Source organism: Rhinolophus sinicus, linkage group LG11, assembly GCF_036562045.2.
Source record: "Rhinolophus sinicus isolate RSC01 linkage group LG11, ASM3656204v1, whole genome shotgun sequence".
Lineage (NCBI taxonomy): Eukaryota > Metazoa > Chordata > Mammalia > Chiroptera > Rhinolophidae > Rhinolophus > Rhinolophus sinicus.
In genome coordinates this window covers 1,832,688-1,851,905 of record NC_133760.1, presented here as the reverse complement: position 1 = coordinate 1,851,905, position 19,218 = coordinate 1,832,688, and the positions used below count along the sequence as shown (strand labels likewise).

The 19,218-nt window shown below is 56.0% G+C and overlaps 3 protein-coding genes and 1 long non-coding RNA gene across 12 annotated transcripts; 1 reads left to right on the top strand and 3 right to left on the bottom strand.

Moving 5' to 3' along the window:
* Nucleotides 1–161: 161 nt before the first annotated feature.
* Nucleotides 162–4,472, bottom strand: CCDC106 (coiled-coil domain containing 106). Of its 4 annotated transcripts, none has more exons than XM_019710911.2 (6): nucleotides 4,235–4,472; nucleotides 3,414–3,489; nucleotides 3,160–3,267; nucleotides 2,897–3,061; nucleotides 1,624–1,836; nucleotides 162–1,002 (listed from the first exon to the last, which is right to left on the bottom strand). In XM_019710911.2, exons 2-6 carry the CDS (start codon nucleotides 3,442–3,444, stop codon nucleotides 686–688), a joined length of 834 nt encoding a protein of 277 aa, XP_019566470.1. In that variant the 5' UTR covers nucleotides 3,445–3,489; nucleotides 4,235–4,472; the 3' UTR covers nucleotides 162–685. The 4 variants fall into 4 exon arrangements, with proteins under 4 accessions (XP_019566470.1, XP_019566469.1, XP_074171525.1 ...); XM_019710910.2 differs by having other exon boundaries at nucleotides 4,127–4,469; XM_074315424.1 differs by lacking the exon at nucleotides 4,235–4,472 and having other exon boundaries at nucleotides 3,414–4,113.
* On the top strand, nucleotides 3,660–7,271 carry LOC141567592 (uncharacterized). The gene is made up of 3 exons (XR_012490382.1): nucleotides 3,660–3,796; nucleotides 6,483–6,679; nucleotides 7,148–7,271. It is a non-coding gene; the product is annotated as an uncharacterized LOC141567592 (long non-coding RNA).
* Nucleotides 5,513–7,728, bottom strand: ZNF581 (zinc finger protein 581). Of its 4 annotated transcripts, none has more exons than XM_074315426.1 (2): nucleotides 7,489–7,530; nucleotides 5,513–6,856 (listed from the first exon to the last, which is right to left on the bottom strand). In XM_074315426.1, the coding sequence occupies exon 2, from the start codon at nucleotides 6,836–6,838 to the stop codon at nucleotides 6,245–6,247; it is 594 nt and encodes a 197-aa protein (XP_074171527.1). In that variant the 5' UTR covers nucleotides 6,839–6,856; nucleotides 7,489–7,530; the 3' UTR covers nucleotides 5,513–6,244. The 4 variants fall into 4 exon arrangements, with proteins under 4 accessions (XP_074171527.1, XP_019566474.2, XP_019566473.2 ...); XM_019710915.2 differs by lacking the exon at nucleotides 7,489–7,530 and adding an exon at nucleotides 7,325–7,461; XM_019710914.2 differs by lacking the exon at nucleotides 7,489–7,530 and adding an exon at nucleotides 7,590–7,728 and having other exon boundaries at nucleotides 5,791–6,856.
* A 187-nt stretch (nucleotides 7,729–7,915) lies between these two features.
* ZNF580 (zinc finger protein 580) lies at nucleotides 7,916–16,068 on the bottom strand. Of its 3 annotated transcripts, XM_074315428.1 has the most exons (3): nucleotides 15,764–16,068; nucleotides 10,037–11,376; nucleotides 7,916–8,849 (listed from the first exon to the last, which is right to left on the bottom strand). In XM_074315428.1, the coding sequence occupies exon 3, from the start codon at nucleotides 8,835–8,837 to the stop codon at nucleotides 8,322–8,324; it is 516 nt and encodes a 171-aa protein (XP_074171529.1). In that variant the 5' UTR covers nucleotides 8,838–8,849; nucleotides 10,037–11,376; nucleotides 15,764–16,068; the 3' UTR covers nucleotides 7,916–8,321. The 3 variants fall into 3 exon arrangements, with proteins under 3 accessions (XP_074171529.1, XP_019566476.1, XP_019566475.1); XM_019710917.2 differs by lacking the exon at nucleotides 15,764–16,068 and having other exon boundaries at nucleotides 10,037–11,920; XM_019710916.2 differs by lacking the exons at nucleotides 10,037–11,376; nucleotides 15,764–16,068 and adding an exon at nucleotides 9,441–9,837.
* Between the last annotated feature and the right edge of the window lie 3,150 nt (nucleotides 16,069–19,218).

Genomic DNA, 19,218 nt, shown 5'->3' with positions numbered 1-19,218 from the left:
CTGCTACTCCCCCTCCCACCGCTGCCTACGGGGGTGCTAATTACACCCTGTCTCCCCAACCTCCCCGGTTTTCCTCCCGACCGCCTGCTTCCTGGAAGCCTCAGCGCCCTGTTACTGTCTCCAGGGCAACGGCCACCCCCTCCCAGAAAGAGGCCGGGACCTAGTTTATTCCAAATTTTATCGTCTTTTTAATTTAAATTCTCTGAATAATAATCTGCTTCACGTGGAATGGGGGAGTCCGGAATTAGGGTCCTCGGGGCTGGGGGCGGAGAACGGGTATGTACAGTGCCCCCGCCCCGTAGAATCCAGCAGTTTTCCCAGGAGGAAGGGCCCAGTGAGGGCAGGAAGGGTGCCAGTGTTTAGGAAAGGGCAGAACCCAGCACCTGGGCAGTAAGTAGCTCTTGGGAGCCTGGCTAAGTGAGGACCCCCAACGCTGGGAATGCAGAGGAAGGGGAGGATGCTGGGAATGTGGGAGGCAAGGAGGACAAGTCTATATAGAAGGGACCAGGAGTGGGAGTGGGGTCTGCAGAAGGGAGAGGAGAGAGGCACACGCAGGAACATGCCATCCACCCCCAGGCCCTAGCAAGGGCACACCACTCATGCACACACTCGCCCACGTTCCAGGTAGGGTGGAGGGGAAGGGAAGTGGGGGTCGGAGGGCAGGTCCCAGGCCAGGGGGGCAGGATCACCGCTTGAAACGGTAGGTGATGGGAAGCAGCAGCTTGCTCTTCTTGAGGGCCTGCACCTTCTTGAGGGTCTCGTCATCCAAGGCCAGGAAGCAGCGGCGCGAGTACTCGAGCAGACGCTCCTTGGAGGGGTCGAACTCACCCACCTCCGCCAGCTTCTCGGGGGCAACAATGAGCAACTCTGCGATAGGCGTGGTCAGCGCCACCGTGTTGCGGTCCACACGGTGGTGCTCAAAGGCCCGTGACATGCTCTTCAGCTTCTGGAAGGTGCCCAGGATCTTCTTGTAGCGGCAGAGGACACCATCTGCGTCCTTCACTGCAGGGCCAAGGAGGGGTGATAGAGATATGGTACAGAGAGACACACATGGGAAGATACAGATGTGATGAAGAAATGGAGATAGAGGAGGTTAGAGGGGGTGGAGATAGACATGAGATGACAGATCCACACGGGGAATTCAAATGTGGAGGAAGTGGGACAGAAATGGGAGGGCAGATGTGAGGACAAGAGAGATGGGGTGAGGGGCCCACACAGAGCAAAGGAACAGAGACAGGGAAGGTGTGCCCAAGGAGCCCAATACAGGAAGAGCAGGAGAGCAAAATGGGAAACGGGAGGAAAATGCGGTGAAGAGATATGAGAAATGGAGACAGGATTTAGAGGAGAGGAAAATTGAAGGACGGCCGGGAGGAGAGGATGAGGAGGAAAATACATGAGAGCAGGTCAGAGGTTGAGTTGCCAGCCACCTGAGCCATCGCCCTTCCTCTTGTTACTGATGTTTGGGAAGGTCTAGAGAGGGTGGACCAAAATGTACAGTATAAACCAGGACCACACGTGAAGGCTGGAACCCACCAGCAGGTCTGGTCTGTTACAAATAGGGAAGGGAGGTGACACAGCAAGTCAGTCCAGAGCTCTCACACTGCACCCCGTGCCCCAGCTCACCCCGCTGCCTCTCCCGGGCTTTGGGCTTCCCAAAGCGCCTCCGACTAGGGCCTCCCTTCTGCCTCTGCCTCTTCCTGTCGACGTTACTGCCTTCTTCCGATACTCCGCTGATCGTGGAGGCTGCCGACTCAGGGTCTGAGGCCTCGCCCCCAGCCCCACCCCGGCTGTCGCCCTCAACCCGCCGAGGCCCAGGCTTCACCCGGCAGTGGTCCTCTGGAGAGAGGTGGGAGAGACATAACACACACACATTGACTGCAGAAACAGGAGGGAGGAGGAAGTAAGAGGTGTGTCTGCAAGGTGGGGATGGAGGTCACATCACATAGGTCCCCAGGAAGGGAGGCCTCCCAAGAAAACAACAGGTGGGTAGGAAATTAGGTCCCTGCAAGAGATAGCTGAATATAGGACAATAAGCTGGGATTTGGGGGTGGATGCTCAGCTGACTCCTAAACTTGGAGGCAAGAGGTCTGGAGGAGGAACCAAATGGACCAAGAGCAGACCGGGGACCTCGGGAGAGTCTATGACTATGTGGGGTTCCCACAGTGGAGTACCTCCAGAAGAGTGGACTCTGGACACCCTAGGGGCAGGAAAGGCCTGGGGTGGAGGATTGAGACCCTGAGAGAAATCTTAGGCTCTGTGTCTGGTAGGCTGGGAATGGCAGGTGCCTGCCTCCACCTAGAAGACGGAGCGCTGAAGCTCTATGCAGGGCCCCCAGAAGGTGGGCTGGGGGAGGGTCCGGTGTTGAGAAAGTCCAGAGGCCACTGGGCCTGACCATCCTGGGTAGGTTCCGATCATTGTGGGGAGACAACACTATGTCCCAGCAACCCAAGCTAGAGATGATTCCAGAGCACAGGGGTCGCCAATAATGTCAATCTTGAAAGGGAAAAAAAAAAAAACAGGCTCCTTGTCCTGGCTTTCAGTGGAATTCACAAAAAAGGATGTGGAAGCTTGCAAGGGAGCCAGTCAGGGGCTGTGCACCAAGAGAGGAAATGTAGAGGTGAGGCTCTCCAAAACATGGCTAAAGATTTGGCAAAGGAAAGCCCTCTCTACAGAAGGGATGGGTCACAGGGTCCTGCCGACCAACAGAAGCAGGAATGAAGCTGGACTTGGGGTCCCAGAGACACCACAGGGTTAAAGGTTAAAGTTGCCAGGTCCCCACTGAGCCACCACAGAATGTGTGGGTGAAAAGGGTCTTGTGTCCCCAAGAAGAGCCAGAGCTAGGAGTCATGGCCCAGGAGTCGGTTGAGGAGGGGACAGCCTCATGGGGCGCCCTGACCTGCATCCATCCGTGCAGAGGAGATGAACTTGTCCAGCTGACACCGCAAAAAGTCCCTCTCCTCCTCCAGGTCCTCAATGCGCTTCTGCAGCCACGAGTTCCGTTCCAGGGCCATGTGCAGCTGTGTCCTGACGCTGTTCATCAGGGATGCAGCCTCCGGAGGCTCTAGTGACAGTGGGGGACCCTGGTCACACCCCGGGCGTCAAGGGCCCTGCACCCCAGCTGACTCGCGTCCCTTCCCACTCCCCCCACCCCCAGCTCACCCTCAAAGTTTCCCCGAGAGGGGCTTAGACTGTAAAAGAGCTGTGGGTCTAGGTGGGGCGACTCGTCGAAGGGGATGGAGATCTCAAAGGCCTCATCGTCCTTCTTCACTGGAGAGGAGAAGCCGGCGATCAGCCCAGGGAAGTCCCCACACCCCTCAGACCAGCCCCCAACCACAGCAACCCTGGGAAGGAGAGGGCAGAAGTGGGCAGAGTGGCTGTGGACCAAGGGTGGGGCAGGGTCCCAGCTTCCTCACGTGTCTTCCTCCGACTGTTTCGGTCGTTCATGGCGCGGCCTCCGGGGGACCCGGACAGCTAAGCGCCTCAGAGGAACTGGACAGAAAGAACAGCCCCAGATGGAGGGGCACAGATGGCCTCCTGGGGACATCCAGGAGGTGGAACCCAACTCAGGACCAACGGGGGAGATGCTGAGGGCCGAGACTCCTGGGTCTGATGGAAGGGGGACCCAGAACCCTCGGGACTGAAGGAAAACACCTGAGGGTCCAAACTCCTGCACTCATACATAGGTACTCGGGGAAGAAGGAGCTGTGTTCCCGTGGGGTTCACAGAGTGGGGACATCCCGGCCTAAATGGAATGGACCCTCATCACAGGTCACCTCGGGGCCAAAAGAAGTTAAAGGTGCGTGGGGAAACTGTGCCCCAACTTCCAGGTATGGGGTGAGGGTCTACCCGACACACCGGCGCCTCCCCCACCTACGGGCACCCTCACGCCCCGCACTCGCGTGAGCGGGCACTACCCCTCCCCCGTGGTGTGGGGCTGAGCGCGTGCGCAGTGCGGGGAAAGGTCACGCGTGGGGATGCGCCCTCCGCCCCCGCCCTTTGTCCCACGGGAAGGGGAGTGATGGTGGCAGGGGTTCCCAGCGGGAGATGTGCCTAGCCGCGGGTACAGACGCGGCCGCCGCCCGCAGGTGCCCAGGATCGGGAGGGCCGGGGCCCCGCGCTCACCCACCCGCACAAGGAATCTGGCCCGGGGACCGAAGGCGGTGACGGCGCCCATGCCCGGCGCCGGGGAACGTCTGCAAAGTGTCCGGGGGAGCGGAGGAAAGCGCCAACCCACCGGCGGGCGGGCCAGCAGCGGCGGCGAGTGGTGGGGCGGGCAGGGACACTCGCCCAGTCCGCTGGTCCGCGCGCCTTCTCCGGTAGCCTGGGCCCCAAGTGAGGCCCGCCGTGTGCGGCTGAGGCCGGGGCCGCACTTGCGCGATGGCCCCTTGTAGCACTCCCCCGCCCTCCACGAGGGCAGGGAACGTCACGAAATTCTTAATTCCTGGAGAACTGGTGGCTCCAGGGATTCCCCGGGTGGGTGGCGATGCGCCGAATCGGGCCTGAGAGAGGCGGGGGAGTGTAGGAGACAGGAAAGTTAAAGCACGGGGAGAATCCCCTTAAACGATCCCCTGGGAAGTGGCCCGTGTGGACCCCCGAACCAGCCCGTTCACTTCCCACAAGTAGCCGCTCAGCCAGGTTCATGGTTCCCAGGATCCTGGGGGATCGAGTCACCCCTCCCTGAAAATAGGGTCCTAGAACCCCCACCACTCCCGTGTTAGTGATTCAAGGGCTGGCTTTGGCAAATTCAGACCGAGATCCCAGTCCTGACCACTTCTCCTCTGCCTCAGTTTACTTACCTGTAAAGTGGGAGGATGCAGTGACATGACACACGCAAAACGCCCAGCCCAGCACCTGGCCAGAGTTCATAGGGCACTGTTATTATTACTTGAGATCAGACAGCCGGAGGCATTTGCCCTCTCTGGAGAGTGGAGACGGCTGGTGTGTTCTTCCGCCCAAAAAGAGGTTGGAAGAAGAAATGAGGCCCAGCACAGTGCCTGGCACAAGGAAATTCATAGAGAAGGCAGGGGTTTATTTCGCTTCCAGCTCAGTTCCACCTGCCTCTCCACCCAGTTCACTGACAGCCTCCATGCTCAAATTTTGTGCCAGTCCTGATGAAAGCACAGCTTTAACCCTGCAGAGGAAGAACCTAAATGCGCCACTAACAAAGCTATGGCCACACTCCTACTTGTTTCACATTACAGATAAATGGCAGCCTGGGTCAAAACGTCCAGGGAAAGAGACACCTGCCCTAGATAAGGGTTTTGCTAACTGCAGGTTCATGGGCAGAGAATAAAATACAGTAGAATGGAATCAGCAATGATTTTCTACTCTAAGTAAAACAAGTCTCCTAAGTATGGTTAACTTTAAAACGACAGAACTGTCACTACTTCATTTGGGGGAAAAGTTCAGTATTCTATCACACACCCTTTCAAATAAATGTCACAGATCTCTCTGTGGCATGTTTGCTAAAATAAAAAAAATATATATCAGAGTGACCTGCACACGGCAAAGATGATTTGTTATGTCACATATATTTGGCATATCTGTACAATGGGTTGCCATATAAAATGTGTTTCTTACAATGGATCGTGGCTTGAAAAAGACATTTGAAAACTGTCTAGATGACACAGGTCCTGAGGACCCAAGCTAGAACTAGCCCCAGTTCAGATGGCCAGCTTTCCCTGTCCCCAGCCAGGCAAGCCAAGGCCCACTGGGCCAGGCACTTGTTCAGTCTCCCCGTTAGGCAGCAGGTGGAACAAGCAGCTGTCCCCCAAAACCAGCTTCCAGTGCTCAAAGTGAAAAACGGGTTTATTGGGTATCCAGTGTCTGGCTGTGGCTGGGAAGTGGGAGGCAGGTCTGAGGACCCTGCCCCCAACATCAGCATGGAAGCCTCAGGAAGATGGTGCCAGTTCTTGGTGGCCCCCAACCCCGTTTTCAGGCCAGAGAATTTGCACACCTAGTGCTCCACACCCCCACCCCAGTCAGGGCTCAGTCGTGGAATAGCTGATGTCCTGAGGCTAGAGGACTCCACTCTGAATGTGAGATCTTGTTCCCATCTTATCTCCAAAACACAGGGACCTGAAGGTTATTTTTGAGCTCCTGCTTCAGCAGGGCTCAGCCTCCACAAGAGGTGGGTCTGTGTTTGTGTCTGGGCCCCACAACCCAGCCTCAGGTGCTCACGGGGTGTCGGGGGACAACAGGAGTCCAGGCTCCCTCAGATCCCATGGTACCTGAGGTACCCTGCTCACGGATGCTTCCACCGAGTGTGCTTCTGCAGCGTGTTCTGCTCCATAAACCGGCGGGGACAGTGCGGGCACTGAAACGGTCGCTCCCCTGAGTGGACCCGGCTGTGCTGGGCCAGCTCACCCGCCTCGCGGAAGCGACGAGGGCAGAGTGGGCAGCCATGTGGCCGCCCACCGCCAGCCCGGTGAATGGAGTGGTGCCGCGCCAGGTGACTAGCCCGCTTGAATGCCTTCCCGCAGGTGTCACACTCGAAGGGCTTCACCTCCGAGTGGGTGATGCTGTGTCGCTGGAGGTACGACATGTACTCGAAGACCCGAGAGCACACGGGACAGCTGTAGCACTTTTTCTGAGGTGAAGCCCCATCGGCCCCGGACTGCCTCTGAGTCTCCTCGTCCACCAGCACGGTGTACGGGACACCCTGGGTGTCAATGAGCAGGTAATGGTTGGGTCTCGAAGGGGACGAGGTCTGGGGAGATCCTGTGGAGGAGGAAGGTCCGGGTTCTGGGGACCGGCCTGTCCGAGGGGGAGGGGCCTCCATGGCCTCAGCGGAGGGCAGCACGAGGGGCTGGGGGCAAGGGGGCGGCAGCAACAGCATCCGGAGGGTGGCTGAGGCCTGATGGATGGGAGAGAGGGGGAGGTTACACTCAGGAGGGAAGCCTGGCCCCACTGCTCTATTCCTTCCCTTCTGTGGACCCTGCCCAAAACTTTTGTATCCCTCATCCTCCATCTCTCCTCCAGTCTTGGTGCCCTGGCCTCTTGACTATTGTATCTGTAAAGTTCCTAAGGTCTCCCTCGGGAAACCCCTCCTATCCTCTGTTCCACCATCCACTGTAGGCACAGGATCTCTGCACGGCTAAACACAACCAGGACCTCGATCTGTCTTAACCCTTTGTGCCCTCCTCAGGTCACTGGGAGCCCCTCTGGCCACCCCGCAGGACGTCTAGAGACCCCACCCAACAGATCTCCAGACTTTACACTACTGCTCCTGACCTTACACACTGCACCCAGAAGCCTATGTACCCCGCTATACACACCCAAGCCTTCTCATACGGGCTGCCACGTTAGGACCCCCGGTACCAACCCGCGCTGGCCACCTCCCTGTACACCTCTGCCACTTCCCTGGCCGGCTACCTCCAGGTTCTAGTCCACGCCCATCCACCCCCAGATCTTTCTAGGCCCTAGCGCTCCCCAGGGGTCCACCCGTGGCCCGGCCTCCGAGCCTCTACGCGAGTTGTGGGCAGAGACCGCTGGGAGCCCGCGGGGCCGCCCTTCCCGCCCGGCGCGCAGATCCCGCACGCCCGGCCCCGCCCCCTCCGCGGCCGTCGCCCGCCTCCCGGCCCCCGTACCCAGTGCAACAGTCTCTCGGGTCCGGGCGACTTCGGAAAGGCCGTGGGCTACCCCCTGGTGGCAGGCGGCGGCGGCGACGCGCGGGGCTTTGGAGGTCCCCCAGGAGCTGGCGACGCCGGTAAAGAGACAGCGGACCGGGACTGAGAAGAGGGTCTAGGGGAGGAAGGTGGGGGGTGGGGCGCCTGGGCTTTCGGGAAACCGCTCCGGACAGAAACACACACTGCGATGAAGGTTCCCAGGTGCTTATAGTCCGGTCTCTATCGCCAACCCTGCTGACTGGTCCCACCCACCCACCCCCGCCAATTCGCAAATAAGAGCCCTGAAGTGGAGTGCGGAATGTTTATTGAGTAAAGGGTGAGAGGATTGGGTGGAACAGGGTAAGATACAGAAAGGAACCAGACCGTGCCTGTATTCTCTTGTCAAATCTTCCACGCAGACAACCGTTCACTTCAGAGCAGAAAACCAGGGCTCAGAAAGTTTAAGTCACTTGCAAAGGCTCACACAGCACAGCTGGGCCGGAACCCAGTTCCGACTGGCTCCCAGACCCAGGGAGGGACAAAGACGTGGTCTACATCACACAACTAGGGAGAGGGAAGGAATGACGTTTCTCCCTTTGGATAGATGGGGAAACGGAGGCCCAGTGTAAGGCAGTAACCTCATCACAGCCAGGGAGTGTGTGTGGGAGTGCTGCTGTGTGGGACTGACGCGGAGGCCCAGACCTGGGTATGAGCTTAGTGGAGGCGCACGTGCTGCGCCAGCTCTGCGGCGTCCTGGAAGCGGCGTGGGCAGAGGGGGCAGGTGTGTGGCGGGCCAGCACGGGCGCGGTGCGTGGCGCGATGCCGGGACAGGTGGCTGGAGCGCTTGAAGGCCTTGCCGCAGGCACCGCACGTGAAGGGCTTGAGGTCCGAGTGCGACACGCGGTGGCTCTGCAGCCGCAAAGGGCTGGCAAATACACGGGCGCACTCCGGGCAGCTGTAGCCCTTGCGGGGGCCGGGCTCTCCTGGGGGTGCCTCGCGCTGGGGCGGGCCCCGGGGCTCCTCCTCCAGCTGCACCGTGTACGTGTAGGGGACTCCGTTGGCATCGATGAGCAGGTGGCGGCCCAGCCGCGGGGGTCGTGGCCCCGCCGCTGAAGGAGTGGAGGAAGGGCCTTCCGTCTTGGGGAAAGGGGGAGCCTTGGGGGGCGGTGGGTCCATGGCCTCCGGAGAGGAGGACCGAGGGTGGGGTGGCCGCGGGGGCAGCAGCAGCATCTGGAGCGGCAACTGGGAGCGGCAGACGAGAGAAAAGTTAAAATCGCCACTTATTGGGCAAAGTGTCCCTACCACCTCTGTACCACTGACGTACCTCCCCTATAAAAAAGAAACTTTGACTCCAGGTCACAACCGCTCTGGCTCCAAGCTGCTTAAGCAACGCCCCCAACCGAGTTCTACCTATCCTCACCCCAACGTGCGTTTTCTCCTGGGTCCTCCTCTCAGCCCCCAGACCAGACAGAGGGCAGCATCCTGCCACTTGCCTACTCCCACAAAAGCCATTTAATCTCCAAGTTGATTTACCCTCTTTACATCGTTTTGGCCTTTTATCTCCCAGCCCAGGCCCTTCTGGCCTCCTGAATTTCTCTAACGCGTTGCTGCCTCTTCTTCCCAGCCCCAGCCCTGGTTGCACCCTCTCCGGAGAAACACGCAGCAGCCCCTTCCCGGCCCCCACGGCCTTCCTACATCTGCATCCCCACTAAGTGCCCTGTAAGTCCACCCCATCTCTAGATACACCGCGTCCTCCCAATTTCCTCTCTAGGCACACCCCAAAGCCCCACTAACCCAATTCCCCAACTTTTCACTCAAGGCACCTGTACCTACCTTTAGCACCTCAAAGTCTCCATATACTCGCCCCACTCTCTAATCCACCATCTCGATTTCATGCATACGTCTCCACGACCCTCGGCTGCATGCCTTCTGTGTACCCCAGGGCCCCTGAACTCGCTGCATCCACCCCCCCAAGGGTCCCTCTCTCCTCAGCTCTCTATATAAGCCACTTACATCTTCGCTTTTCTCTATACGCCTCAGTTGCCTGCTCCCCCTCACATACACCAGGGCCTCTGGAGTCCCTTTCCCAAACTACCTCTCCCAAGCCCTTTTCCGTGTCCAGCTGGTATCTATTTCTCCATCCTTCGCTCGCCCTGCTATACCCAGCAGGGAGCCTCCAACCGGTTCTCTGCCCCCTTCCCCGTGTAATCCCACAGCCCATCTATTCTTCTCCCCGTTACAACCCCGAGACCCTCCCCATCCCCACTTCTGCAGAGCACCGTTGTCTCCATCTGCCCGCCCCCCCCCCACACCCGCTCCTTCCCCGTCCTGCCCCACCCCCACCCCGGGAGGGCCAGCCCCTCCCCAGCCCTGCCCGGCTTCGCGCCGTCCCGGAGCCAGGCTCCTCCCTCTGTCCCGTCCCCCCGTACCTGGTGCGGCAGCTTCTCGGGTCCGGAAGAGCGGGACGAGGTCCCGGGTGGCCCGGGCTTCCCCTCGCGAGTGCCGGCGGCGGCGGGGCCGAGACTTCCGGGAGCTCGGGGCCCGCGGCGCCGGGGACGCGGGCGAGGGGGGCGCGGGCGCTGGGCCGCGAGGGGCGGTGGCGTCCCTGGGAAAGGGCACCGGCCGGAAACGCGCCTGCCGCCACAAAGGTTCCGCCTCCCTAGAGCGGGCGGCTCCCACGGCACGCTTTTATTGTGCCCAGGGGCGCAGGGTAAGGGCCCGCGAACCAAGAAGCCCGCCCCTGCCCCCTCCCGCTGCCTTTCCACCCCCGACAGGAACAGTTCGGTCGCTGTGACAGTGATCGATTTATAAACTGAAGCCAGGTGCCACTAAGTCTGTCCGAAGTCCCACAAGTAATGGCGTGCTCAGTGTCCTGTTTCCACTGGGTGGTCCCCCCTGCGTCCCCTGCCCTACAGTGCCCAGGGCAGGAGAAGGGACGTGTCTGTCGGTGAGGCAAATGGGGAGATTCAAGTCCAGACCAGAGGCCAGCCATTGGCTCTGATGTAGCACAGCCATGATTTTCCCGCCCAGCATATTGGGAAACTGAGGCCCAGATACAGCCAGATAGCGATGGGGGAGGTGGGGCACTTCCCACTGGGCAGATGGAGAAACCGAGGCGGGGAAGCGGCGCGGGCAGGCGTGCAGGGGTTGTGCACCGGAGCCGCGCGATGTGGCTGGAGCGCTAGGAAGGCCCGGCCGCAAGCGGCGCGCACAAAAGCTTGAGCGAGTAGTGCGACGGCGGTGGCCCTTCGGGTACATGCGGGAGCCGCACTCAAGGCACCCGCATCTCGTCCTCCAGCTGCGCGGTGAACTCGAAGCAGGTAGGTGGCGCGTGTCCATGAGCAGGTAGGGGCGGGGCGAGGAGCGCGCTGCAAGCGGCCTGCGGGGTCCACCGCCTCCGGGCAGGAACCGGAGCGGGTCACCGCAACGGCGTGGGGGTCGGGAGCGGTGGGAGCGCAGAGGGAAGAGTAGGGGCCTTATTGTCGCGCCCAGTTCCGGAATCCCTGTAGGTGGCCTGAGCTGCGTCCTGGAGAGCCGTCAAAAAGAACTTTCTGCGATGACAGAAATGTTCTCTGATTTGCTTGCTGTCCAATGGGACAGCCACTAGCCACGTGGCGTTAGCACTTGATAGTGGCTAGCGCCCGCTGAGGACCAGGATTTTAATATTAACTTAAATCTAAATAGCCACACGTGGCTGCCCCACCTTATGGGACTGCTGTAATCCACCTTCAAGGGCCAAAAAGGGCACCCAACAGGGTCCCAAGACTTCCTAGGAAAAGAAGAGTGTAACTGATCACAAGAATGATTTTTAGATTGATTACATTTTGAAACCATACTACTTTTAACATGCTGAGTTAAGTAAGGAATGTTATTAAAATCAGTTTCACCTGTTCCTTTTTACTTGTTTTAGTGTAACTCACGTTCTGTTTCTACCGGGCAGCCTTCTTCTAAAGGTTCTTCCTCTGTGGTAATTTCATGGGGGGAGTGGACACGGGTGAACTGACAGGGCATGCCTGATTTAAAGGGGCAACCACACCTTCTGTCCACACCAGGCTTTATCAGCTTTGGCACTACTGACATTCTGGGGCCAGATCACTCTATTGTGGGCAGCTGTCCTGTGCATTGTAAGATGTTGAGCAGTATCCCTGCTCTCTAACCTCTTGATGTGAGTAGCACCCTCCCCCATACCGTCCCTGCTCCCCGTGGTGACAATAGATATTGCCAAATGTCCCCCAGTGAGCAACATCACTGGTGGTCTACACAGACAACTACCCAATCTGAGTCTCCCACCCAAATCCCTTTCTTGAGTTTCAGACCCAAATGCCCACCCCCATCCCCAGAAATAATGATAATGACCAACACTTATTGACCTCTCACTATGGTACCAGCCACTACTATTAGGTTGGTGCGAAAGTGATTGCCGTTTTTGCAAGTTTTTAACCTTTTAAACCGCAATTACTTTTGCACCAAGCTAATACATGCACCACATCCTCCGAGCAGGCCCACGAGGTAAGGGCCACAAGGATACCTATTTCATAGATGAGGAAACCCAAGCACACAGAGATCATGTTTGGTCCACAGTCACATATCCACAGGGAGCCAGGACATCACTTGCTTCTGCCTGACCCAAGTCAGAGCTTGTAATTACTACCTACCCCTCACGCTTATCCTCAACCCACCACCTCCTGCAAACCAGTTTATAGTGACAGCCTCCACCCACCTCTCTGCCTCCTCTGGTCCTCAATGGCAATATTGCAGCAATTTTTTCAAACCCACCAAATTGTCATTCCCTGACTTAAAACCCTCCTTGCTGCACTTAGAATAAAACCCAGAAGCCCTTCAGGCCCTGTATGGACTGGCCCCCATCACCACTATACTGCCCCACCATCCTCTCTCATTTCCAGGGCCTTCGTGTTTGCTGTTCCCCTCTCTGGAATGTTCCTTCCAGCCCCAGATCCTTTCTGGCCATTCAGGTCTCAGCTCAAATGACATTTCATCATTGCAGCTTCGCTGATTGTGTTAGAGGTCAAGTAGGTGATGCTCGGATCTGTCGTGTCAGTCTATTTCCTTTGCATCCCATGTTACCATCCCTCATGGTCTTGCTTATTTACTGATTTGCTGTTTTACTGCCTGCCTTTCCCATTCTGCATGAAGGCAGGGCCCAGCTCTGTCCTGGTCAACATTCTATTCTCAAGATCTAGCAAAGGTCTCAGGAGAGGATAGGGGCTCAATTCAATTACTGGTTGCAGAATTAATTAATTAAATCACTCTGTCCAAAAGTGAAGCACTAACCCTCCCTCACCCCCAAACAACCACTTGTGCCCCAGGACCTGATCATGATGAAGACCCATCATCCACAGGAGTCTGGAACCTCAAATGTCCTCACTCCCACACACACACACTTCCTCACTTCCCAAAGCCAGACAAGCACCAGGTTCTGTCCTCTCTCTTACCCTGAAATATTCTCAGAGCTGTATACTGTCCTCCATTCCCCAAACCTCAGCCCACCTGGGCCCTTGTACCAGCCTTCTCCCTGGTTTCCTGGCCTCCAGGTCCTCTCCCACACTGACCAACAGACTCTTCTCATAGCTGTGTCGGATGACACTTGTGTACCATTGAAAACCTTGTCACGGCCCCGGTACCCTGAGGACCAAGTCCCCAAGTTCCTCCGCCTGGGATGAGGCGGCCCAGCCACTTCACCTCACCTCTCACTCCCGTGCTCTAACCACACAGTATCTTGCAGCCCCAAGAGGTTTTCCTCTGCTAGCAGGTTCCTCCTCAGCCTTCTGGAAGCCTGTGCCCTGACTCCCAAGCTGTCTAGACATCTCCTATATGCCACACTCACCAGTCCACCAGCTCCAGCAGGATCTACCTCTGCTTAGGACCCTCCCACAGCTCTCCCTACAGTTAGAACCCCTTAGCCTGGCATTCAAGGCCTCTCACCATCTGCCCCAGCCACCTTTCCTACCCCTCTCCTCCCCCAGCCTGACCAGTCAGCTACAGTGAGCCATTCTGACTTCTCGGTTCATGCCTCACATTTTGGAACACTGTGCCTCTGCTCATGCTATCTGGGACTCCCATTCCAGCCCGCTCCACTCTCAAATAAACACTGGCCCTCAGAAGTTTTTTTCTAGCTTCATCTGTGACTTACTGGTTACTCATGTCCTCCAAACTTCAGTTCAGACAGCACGTTCACATCCAGGGCCCCACTTCATCCTCTCAACAACCCAGTGTGGTGGGCACTCCACTGAGCCTCACAGAGGGCAACAGGCTTGCTTTGGATCTGTAGCCCAAGTGGCAGAGACAGTATTCAAACCTGGTGACTCCCACGCCAGCATCCTCACTTCCCTCTGACTGCTCAATCCCTCCCTGACCTCAGTCTGGGCCCTGCTACCTTCTGGTCCACCTTTCCTGGTCTACCCTCTTCTCAATATCCACCGTTCATCCCACTGTCTCTTGTGTTCCCATCCAACAATCCCTCTCCCCTTTGGGGAGTAAAGTGATTGCCAAGCCTGTGCCTTGGGGTCAACTTGGGTCCAACTAATCGGTTCGCCAGGCTTCAGCCTTCCTCTCTCGTTCCCCCTAAACCTCCCTTACAGGGCTTCTCTTTCTCCAAAGCCTGCTACTGGGACTACTACGTCCCACACCCCAATCTCTCATGTCTCACCATGAGCCCTCAATGCTCGGTTGGACTGGACTCTAAAAATGCCAACTGTCCTGTGCCTACACACTCCCTCACACCCTGCCCCACCTCCATACATGGGTGCAACCAATTTAGGGTCCAGAAGTGAAGTGACCAGGAATGAGTTCTGCGATAGCTCCAACCTCCCAAGCAGAGGGAGGTGCCCCTAGGAAAGCACTCTGACCAGTAACTCACAACTGCAAAAGAGATTCTCAACGTTGTTTGGGTTCCAGCCCTACCCCAGCAATTAAAAAAGAATAAAAACTAACAAATATTTATTAGAGCCTATCTCAGCAGGCACCATGAGACACTATAAAGAAATAATGGAGCAATACGAGCTACCTGTAATACTGATATCTCGATTCATTCTAAGCATGTGGAATGGGAGTTCTACCCATTGGGAAACTAACTTCTAGAATGGGACAGTGGCTGATCCCAGACTATAAAGAGGGGCTGTGGCAGTCAAAGGGGCCTCTCCTGCCTCTCACCCTTGCCAGGGTGGCTGCAGACCACAAAACAATCCCTATTTCAGGAATGAGGAACCTTAGGCCCAGAGAGGCAGTCACTCACCTCAGATCACACAGAAAGTGAGCAGTGAGGCCTCAGCACCGCCCCCCTTCAAGCCCGTTGTCTGTCAGTCTAGTTGTGTAGGACACAGCTCCCTGGCCCATGCTGGTATTATGACCCTTGCGCTCCCCCTGGCTGAGGCCGTCGGTTGGCCGCTCACAACAGCTCTAGCTGGCTGCTGGCCCCTCAGGATGGCTGCCGGCCACTCACCGGCAGCACACAGCAGCCGACAATCTCCAGCTGCTCACTGCAGACCAGATCCAGGGAGAGCAGTTGTTCACAATCTTAGCGGTAGAGGGCGCAGCTCACTAGCCTATGTGGGAATCGACCTGAGGACCTCAGCATTAGGAGCCCTGCGCTCCAACCACCTGAGCCCCTGGGCAAGCCCCAAACAAGAGATTCTATGGAGCCCCTGTGGTTTCTCTGCAGTCCAGGAAATCCTTCCAGCCTAGTGGTCCCAGACATGAGGGGCAAGCTGCTGGGCCTCCTTCACGTGCCAGGACACGGCAGGCTAATGTACCAAGCGGTGCCTGGACATACATGGCTGGGGCTCTCCAAGACCCAGCAGCCGACGCTGGGCAGGCGCTCTCAGTGGGAGATGGGGGGTGCTCATCAGGGGCGGGCAGCTCTTGAAAACCTGGAGACCCTGGGGTCATGTGAAGCCCCTGGGGCGCTCCGGCGGGGAAAGAGAGGCCTCCTCCTCCAAGTGCATAGATAGGGAACACCATTCCCGTAAGTGGGCAAGGGCAGAGGAAGAGGAGCCAGTTCAGGGGTTCCGGGTAGGAGACCCCCCAGAAAGACAGGAGCTCATGGCCTCCAGAGAGAATCAGGGCGAGGTCAACTCTGGGACCCTGAGCCTGTGGGGAAGACAGAAGGGAGGAATTGAAGTTCTTCCTTCAAAACTCACCAGGTCAGACCCTCTCTATCCCATATCCCGACCGTCGCGCGCCCCCCAGCGTCTAACCAAGCGGCCGCACCGCTTGGGGCCTAGCCGGAGACGTCTCCGCGGCGCCGGTCCCTCTAGCCCCGCGTTTCTATGGTCCACGCACTTTCCTTCCGGCATCGCTCAGTGCCCGTGCTCAGCGCCGACCTCCCGGTGCCGACTTGCGGCCTCTCGGGTCCGCCGCGTGGTGGAGATGGACCCAGAGAGCCCAGAGCCCTGCTCCGACTTCCGCTCCCGCCGCCATTGCGGCCAGATGTTGCCCCACAGACCGCCATCCCAGCGGGAAACATACACTCCAAACAATGGTTCCGGGCGTCTGCGCGCCTCACCTGTATGCAACGGGAAAAACAGAAACAAAACCAGTCAACATAAAGTCACTATTTGGCGACGTGATAGACACAGAGGGAGGGAAGACAAAAAGGATGGCTTTTGTCCAAAAAGTCTCTTTATTCTTCTGGGCTCCAGAAGGAGCCAGCCTTTCGACAAAAAGACTATGCACAAAGAAAGGCTTTCTAAAATAAGAAAAAGTCTATCTTCAAATAGGAACCGAAACCAGAAAAGGCTAGTGACTTGTCTCTTGCTAAACAGCAAAAACAAAGGGCCAGAATGATGCAGCCCCATGGACAGTTGAGGAAACCCAGACTTGAGAGGTAATGAATTACAAGGCAAGAAAATGGAGTCAAGTATCATTCTCCGTGTAGGTGGCAAAAAACCAAGGCCAGAGAGAGTTACCGTATTTTGCCATGTAAAATGCCCACTTTTTGCCCAATTTTATGAGGGAAAAAGACGTGCATTATACATAGGTAGTACTAATTCCATATCTATATAAATGTTCTTAATTCCTTTATTTATGCTTATGAGTTAAAAGTGTAACTCAAGATATCAATAATGATATCTGTATGCAAAATAATACCCTGGAATACGATAATCGATTTTGTTGAACTTATGACGTGCAATGATGAAGAGTTCTTGGCCTTCTATGACGTGTAAATATGGTAAATTTGTTACCGGTACATAAAATTTCTTGTACCTTGTATCTGTTCTTGTGTTTTGTAATTATTTGTTACATAAAATTTCTGTACCATAATATGTTAAAAAATAAATGCAAAAAATAAAATAAATGCTAAAATTCCTTTATAATACAAAAAACAAGTACCTAAATGTAAACAAATAAAAAAATTGAATTAAAAATTTTAAATGGAGCTGGCCCAATGGCTCAGGCAGTTGGAGTGCAGTGCTCCTAACACTGAGGTCGCTGGTTGGATGTCCAAATGGGCCAGTGAACTGCACCCTCTACAGCTAAGATTGTGCACAATGGCTCTCCCTGGAGCTGGGCTGCCGTGAGCAGCCGGAGGTTGGTGTGGGCTGCTGCGAGCTGCTGTGTGCTGCCATGAGTGGCCGGTGGCCAGCACAAGTGGCTGGCAGCCAGCATGAGTGGCCGGCAAGAGCTGCCCACCAACAACCTGTGACCGACTGCTCTCGGCAGCCCAGCTCCATTTACACAGCCAGAGAGCTGTGACCTACACAACTAGACTGAGAAACAATGGCTTGAACTGGAGTGGGGGGGAAGCAGAAGAAGGGGAGAAAAATAATAAGCAGATGGAGCAAGAAGGGGCCAACAAGTAAGAGAAGCAACAAGGTGATCGAGGGAAGTGTAAGTGGGAGTAACCAGAGGAGCTTGGAGGTCAGGAGGATATAGGATGGAGAGGAGATACCAGGTTGGAAGAGAGGTTTTAGAGCCTATGTTGTAAGGGAGTTAGTTGGAAGCAAAGGGGTGGGTTACGTTCCCAAACAAACCCTCAAGGAAACGGGGGAGACTCTCATCCTGGAAGGAGAAGTTCAGAACTTGGTTTAGAGAGCAATTAGTCAGCTAAAATGTGAGAGGAGTTAATTAAAAAAATTGTCTTCCCAGTCCCCGTGTCCAGGAAAGGGGAGATAGCAGAGGAGGGTGAGGTAAAGGATAGGGGGCAAAAGGAGGTAAAGTCTAGACCCTCTTAATCATCCGGAGGACAAGGGAAGATAGCAGGGCGTCCCACTGTCAGTTTCCTCAGGTCCGGCGGAGGGCAAATCTGACCAAGTCGGAGGGTAAAATAGGGAAGACTTACCCAAGTTGTCCACCGAAGGGTAGGTGAAGGCAGCTCCCCGTACGAGCCACCAAATCGCAGGAGACCAAGACTGGTCTATTAGAATTTATTCAGTGTGTTTGAGCTGCGGGAGGTCAGGCTAGAGCTGAGGGAAAAGACCATAACCTCCCTGAGCAACTAGGGGTGTGGAGTTTTATAGGAGGAGGTGAACGAGGCGGTTCCCCCTTCAATACTTCAGGGGGTTTTCCTTGACAAAGCATTTCAGGGCATGACCCAGCCCTCCAGCTCCACACCCTGGCCCCAGGTCACGTCAGACAGCCCAGGCCTGCCCAGGCCCGCTGATCACAGGCCCCTAGAAGATAAAGCAAGACAGGATCAAGACAAGATGGCTCTTAAGATAAGGTTTTTGTTCCTGGCCTAAACATGGCTTAACAATCCCTTCCGTTAAGCCTGTCCTCCGAGTCTTGTAGGTTGGCAGCCACACTAGTCACTTTTAAATGGCTGACAGAGGCCCGATTTTTTGAGAGTCTTAAAATGGAAGCCTGAAGCCAGGCAAGCAGCAGCAGAAGCAGTGTGCTTACCTCTCCTTTGATCCCAGACAAGCCCCCCAAATGATACAGGGATCTGATGTCTGGTGCCTGGAGATCTTGGTCTCATGTACCCGAAGAATGAGAACACGGACTTGGAAGGAGAGGTAGAGGAACAAAGATTTTTATTAAAGCAAAAGTACAGCTCTCTTGCGAGTGAGTGTTCTCGAAATTGGGATGCCCACTGGCTAAGACAAAAGGCTCTTATTTTGTACTTTTTCTTGTATGCTTGGGGAAGGGAACTGGTGCCTTCTAATGGATTCTGTCTATCAGATTTGCTCTGTTTGTCCAGCGGAAGGGATTTACAAAATAACCCATTTCTGTCTATCAGAGAGCAATTACATTGTTGCCCTGGAGCAAATGAGTCATTTCAGAACCTGGAGTTCCCACATATGGTTGCCTTTGTCCTGGAGTTCTAAGATATGGCTGCCTTTGTTTATCCTACCAGGGACTTCCCTGTTTGCCCAACATGCTAGCTATCCTGTCTCACTGTGACACCAATTTTTTTCATCCCCCCAGAGCCTATCACCTCTGAGAGCCTATATTCCATCCACTCCATCACCTCCCACCATCCTGGTCAAATGCTATCACCTCCCACAGGCCTCTCCAATGCCATCCCTTCCCACCATCCCTCTCCAATGCTGTCCCTTCCCACTGTCCTTTTGTTACCGTGCAAAAGGTCCAGCTGCTCACTGCAAAAAAAGCCAAAACTCCAAAACTCGAGAGGCGAGGTTGGTAGAAAGAAAGG

Excerpts from the sequence above, each read along its gene's own strand:
- CCDC106 (XM_019710911.2), bottom strand. The coding sequence starts at position 3,444 with ATGAACGACCGAAACAGTCGGAGGAAGACAC. Across the intron at positions 3,268-3,413 it reads AAACAGTCGGAGGAAGACAC|TGAAGAAGGACGATGAGGCC; the intron begins GTGAGGAAGCTG and ends TCTCCTCTCCAG. Across the intron at positions 3,062-3,159 it reads CTCTCGGGGAAACTTTGAGG|AGCCTCCGGAGGCTGCATCC; the intron begins GTGAGCTGGGGG and ends CACTGTCACTAG.
- ZNF581 (XM_019710914.2), bottom strand. The coding sequence starts at position 6,838 with ATGCTGTTGCTGCCGCCCCCTTGCCCCCAGCCCCTCGTGCTGCCCTCC.
- ZNF580 (XM_074315428.1), bottom strand. The coding sequence starts at position 8,837 with ATGCTGCTGCTGCCCCCGCGGCCACCCCACCCTCGGTCCTCCTCTCCG.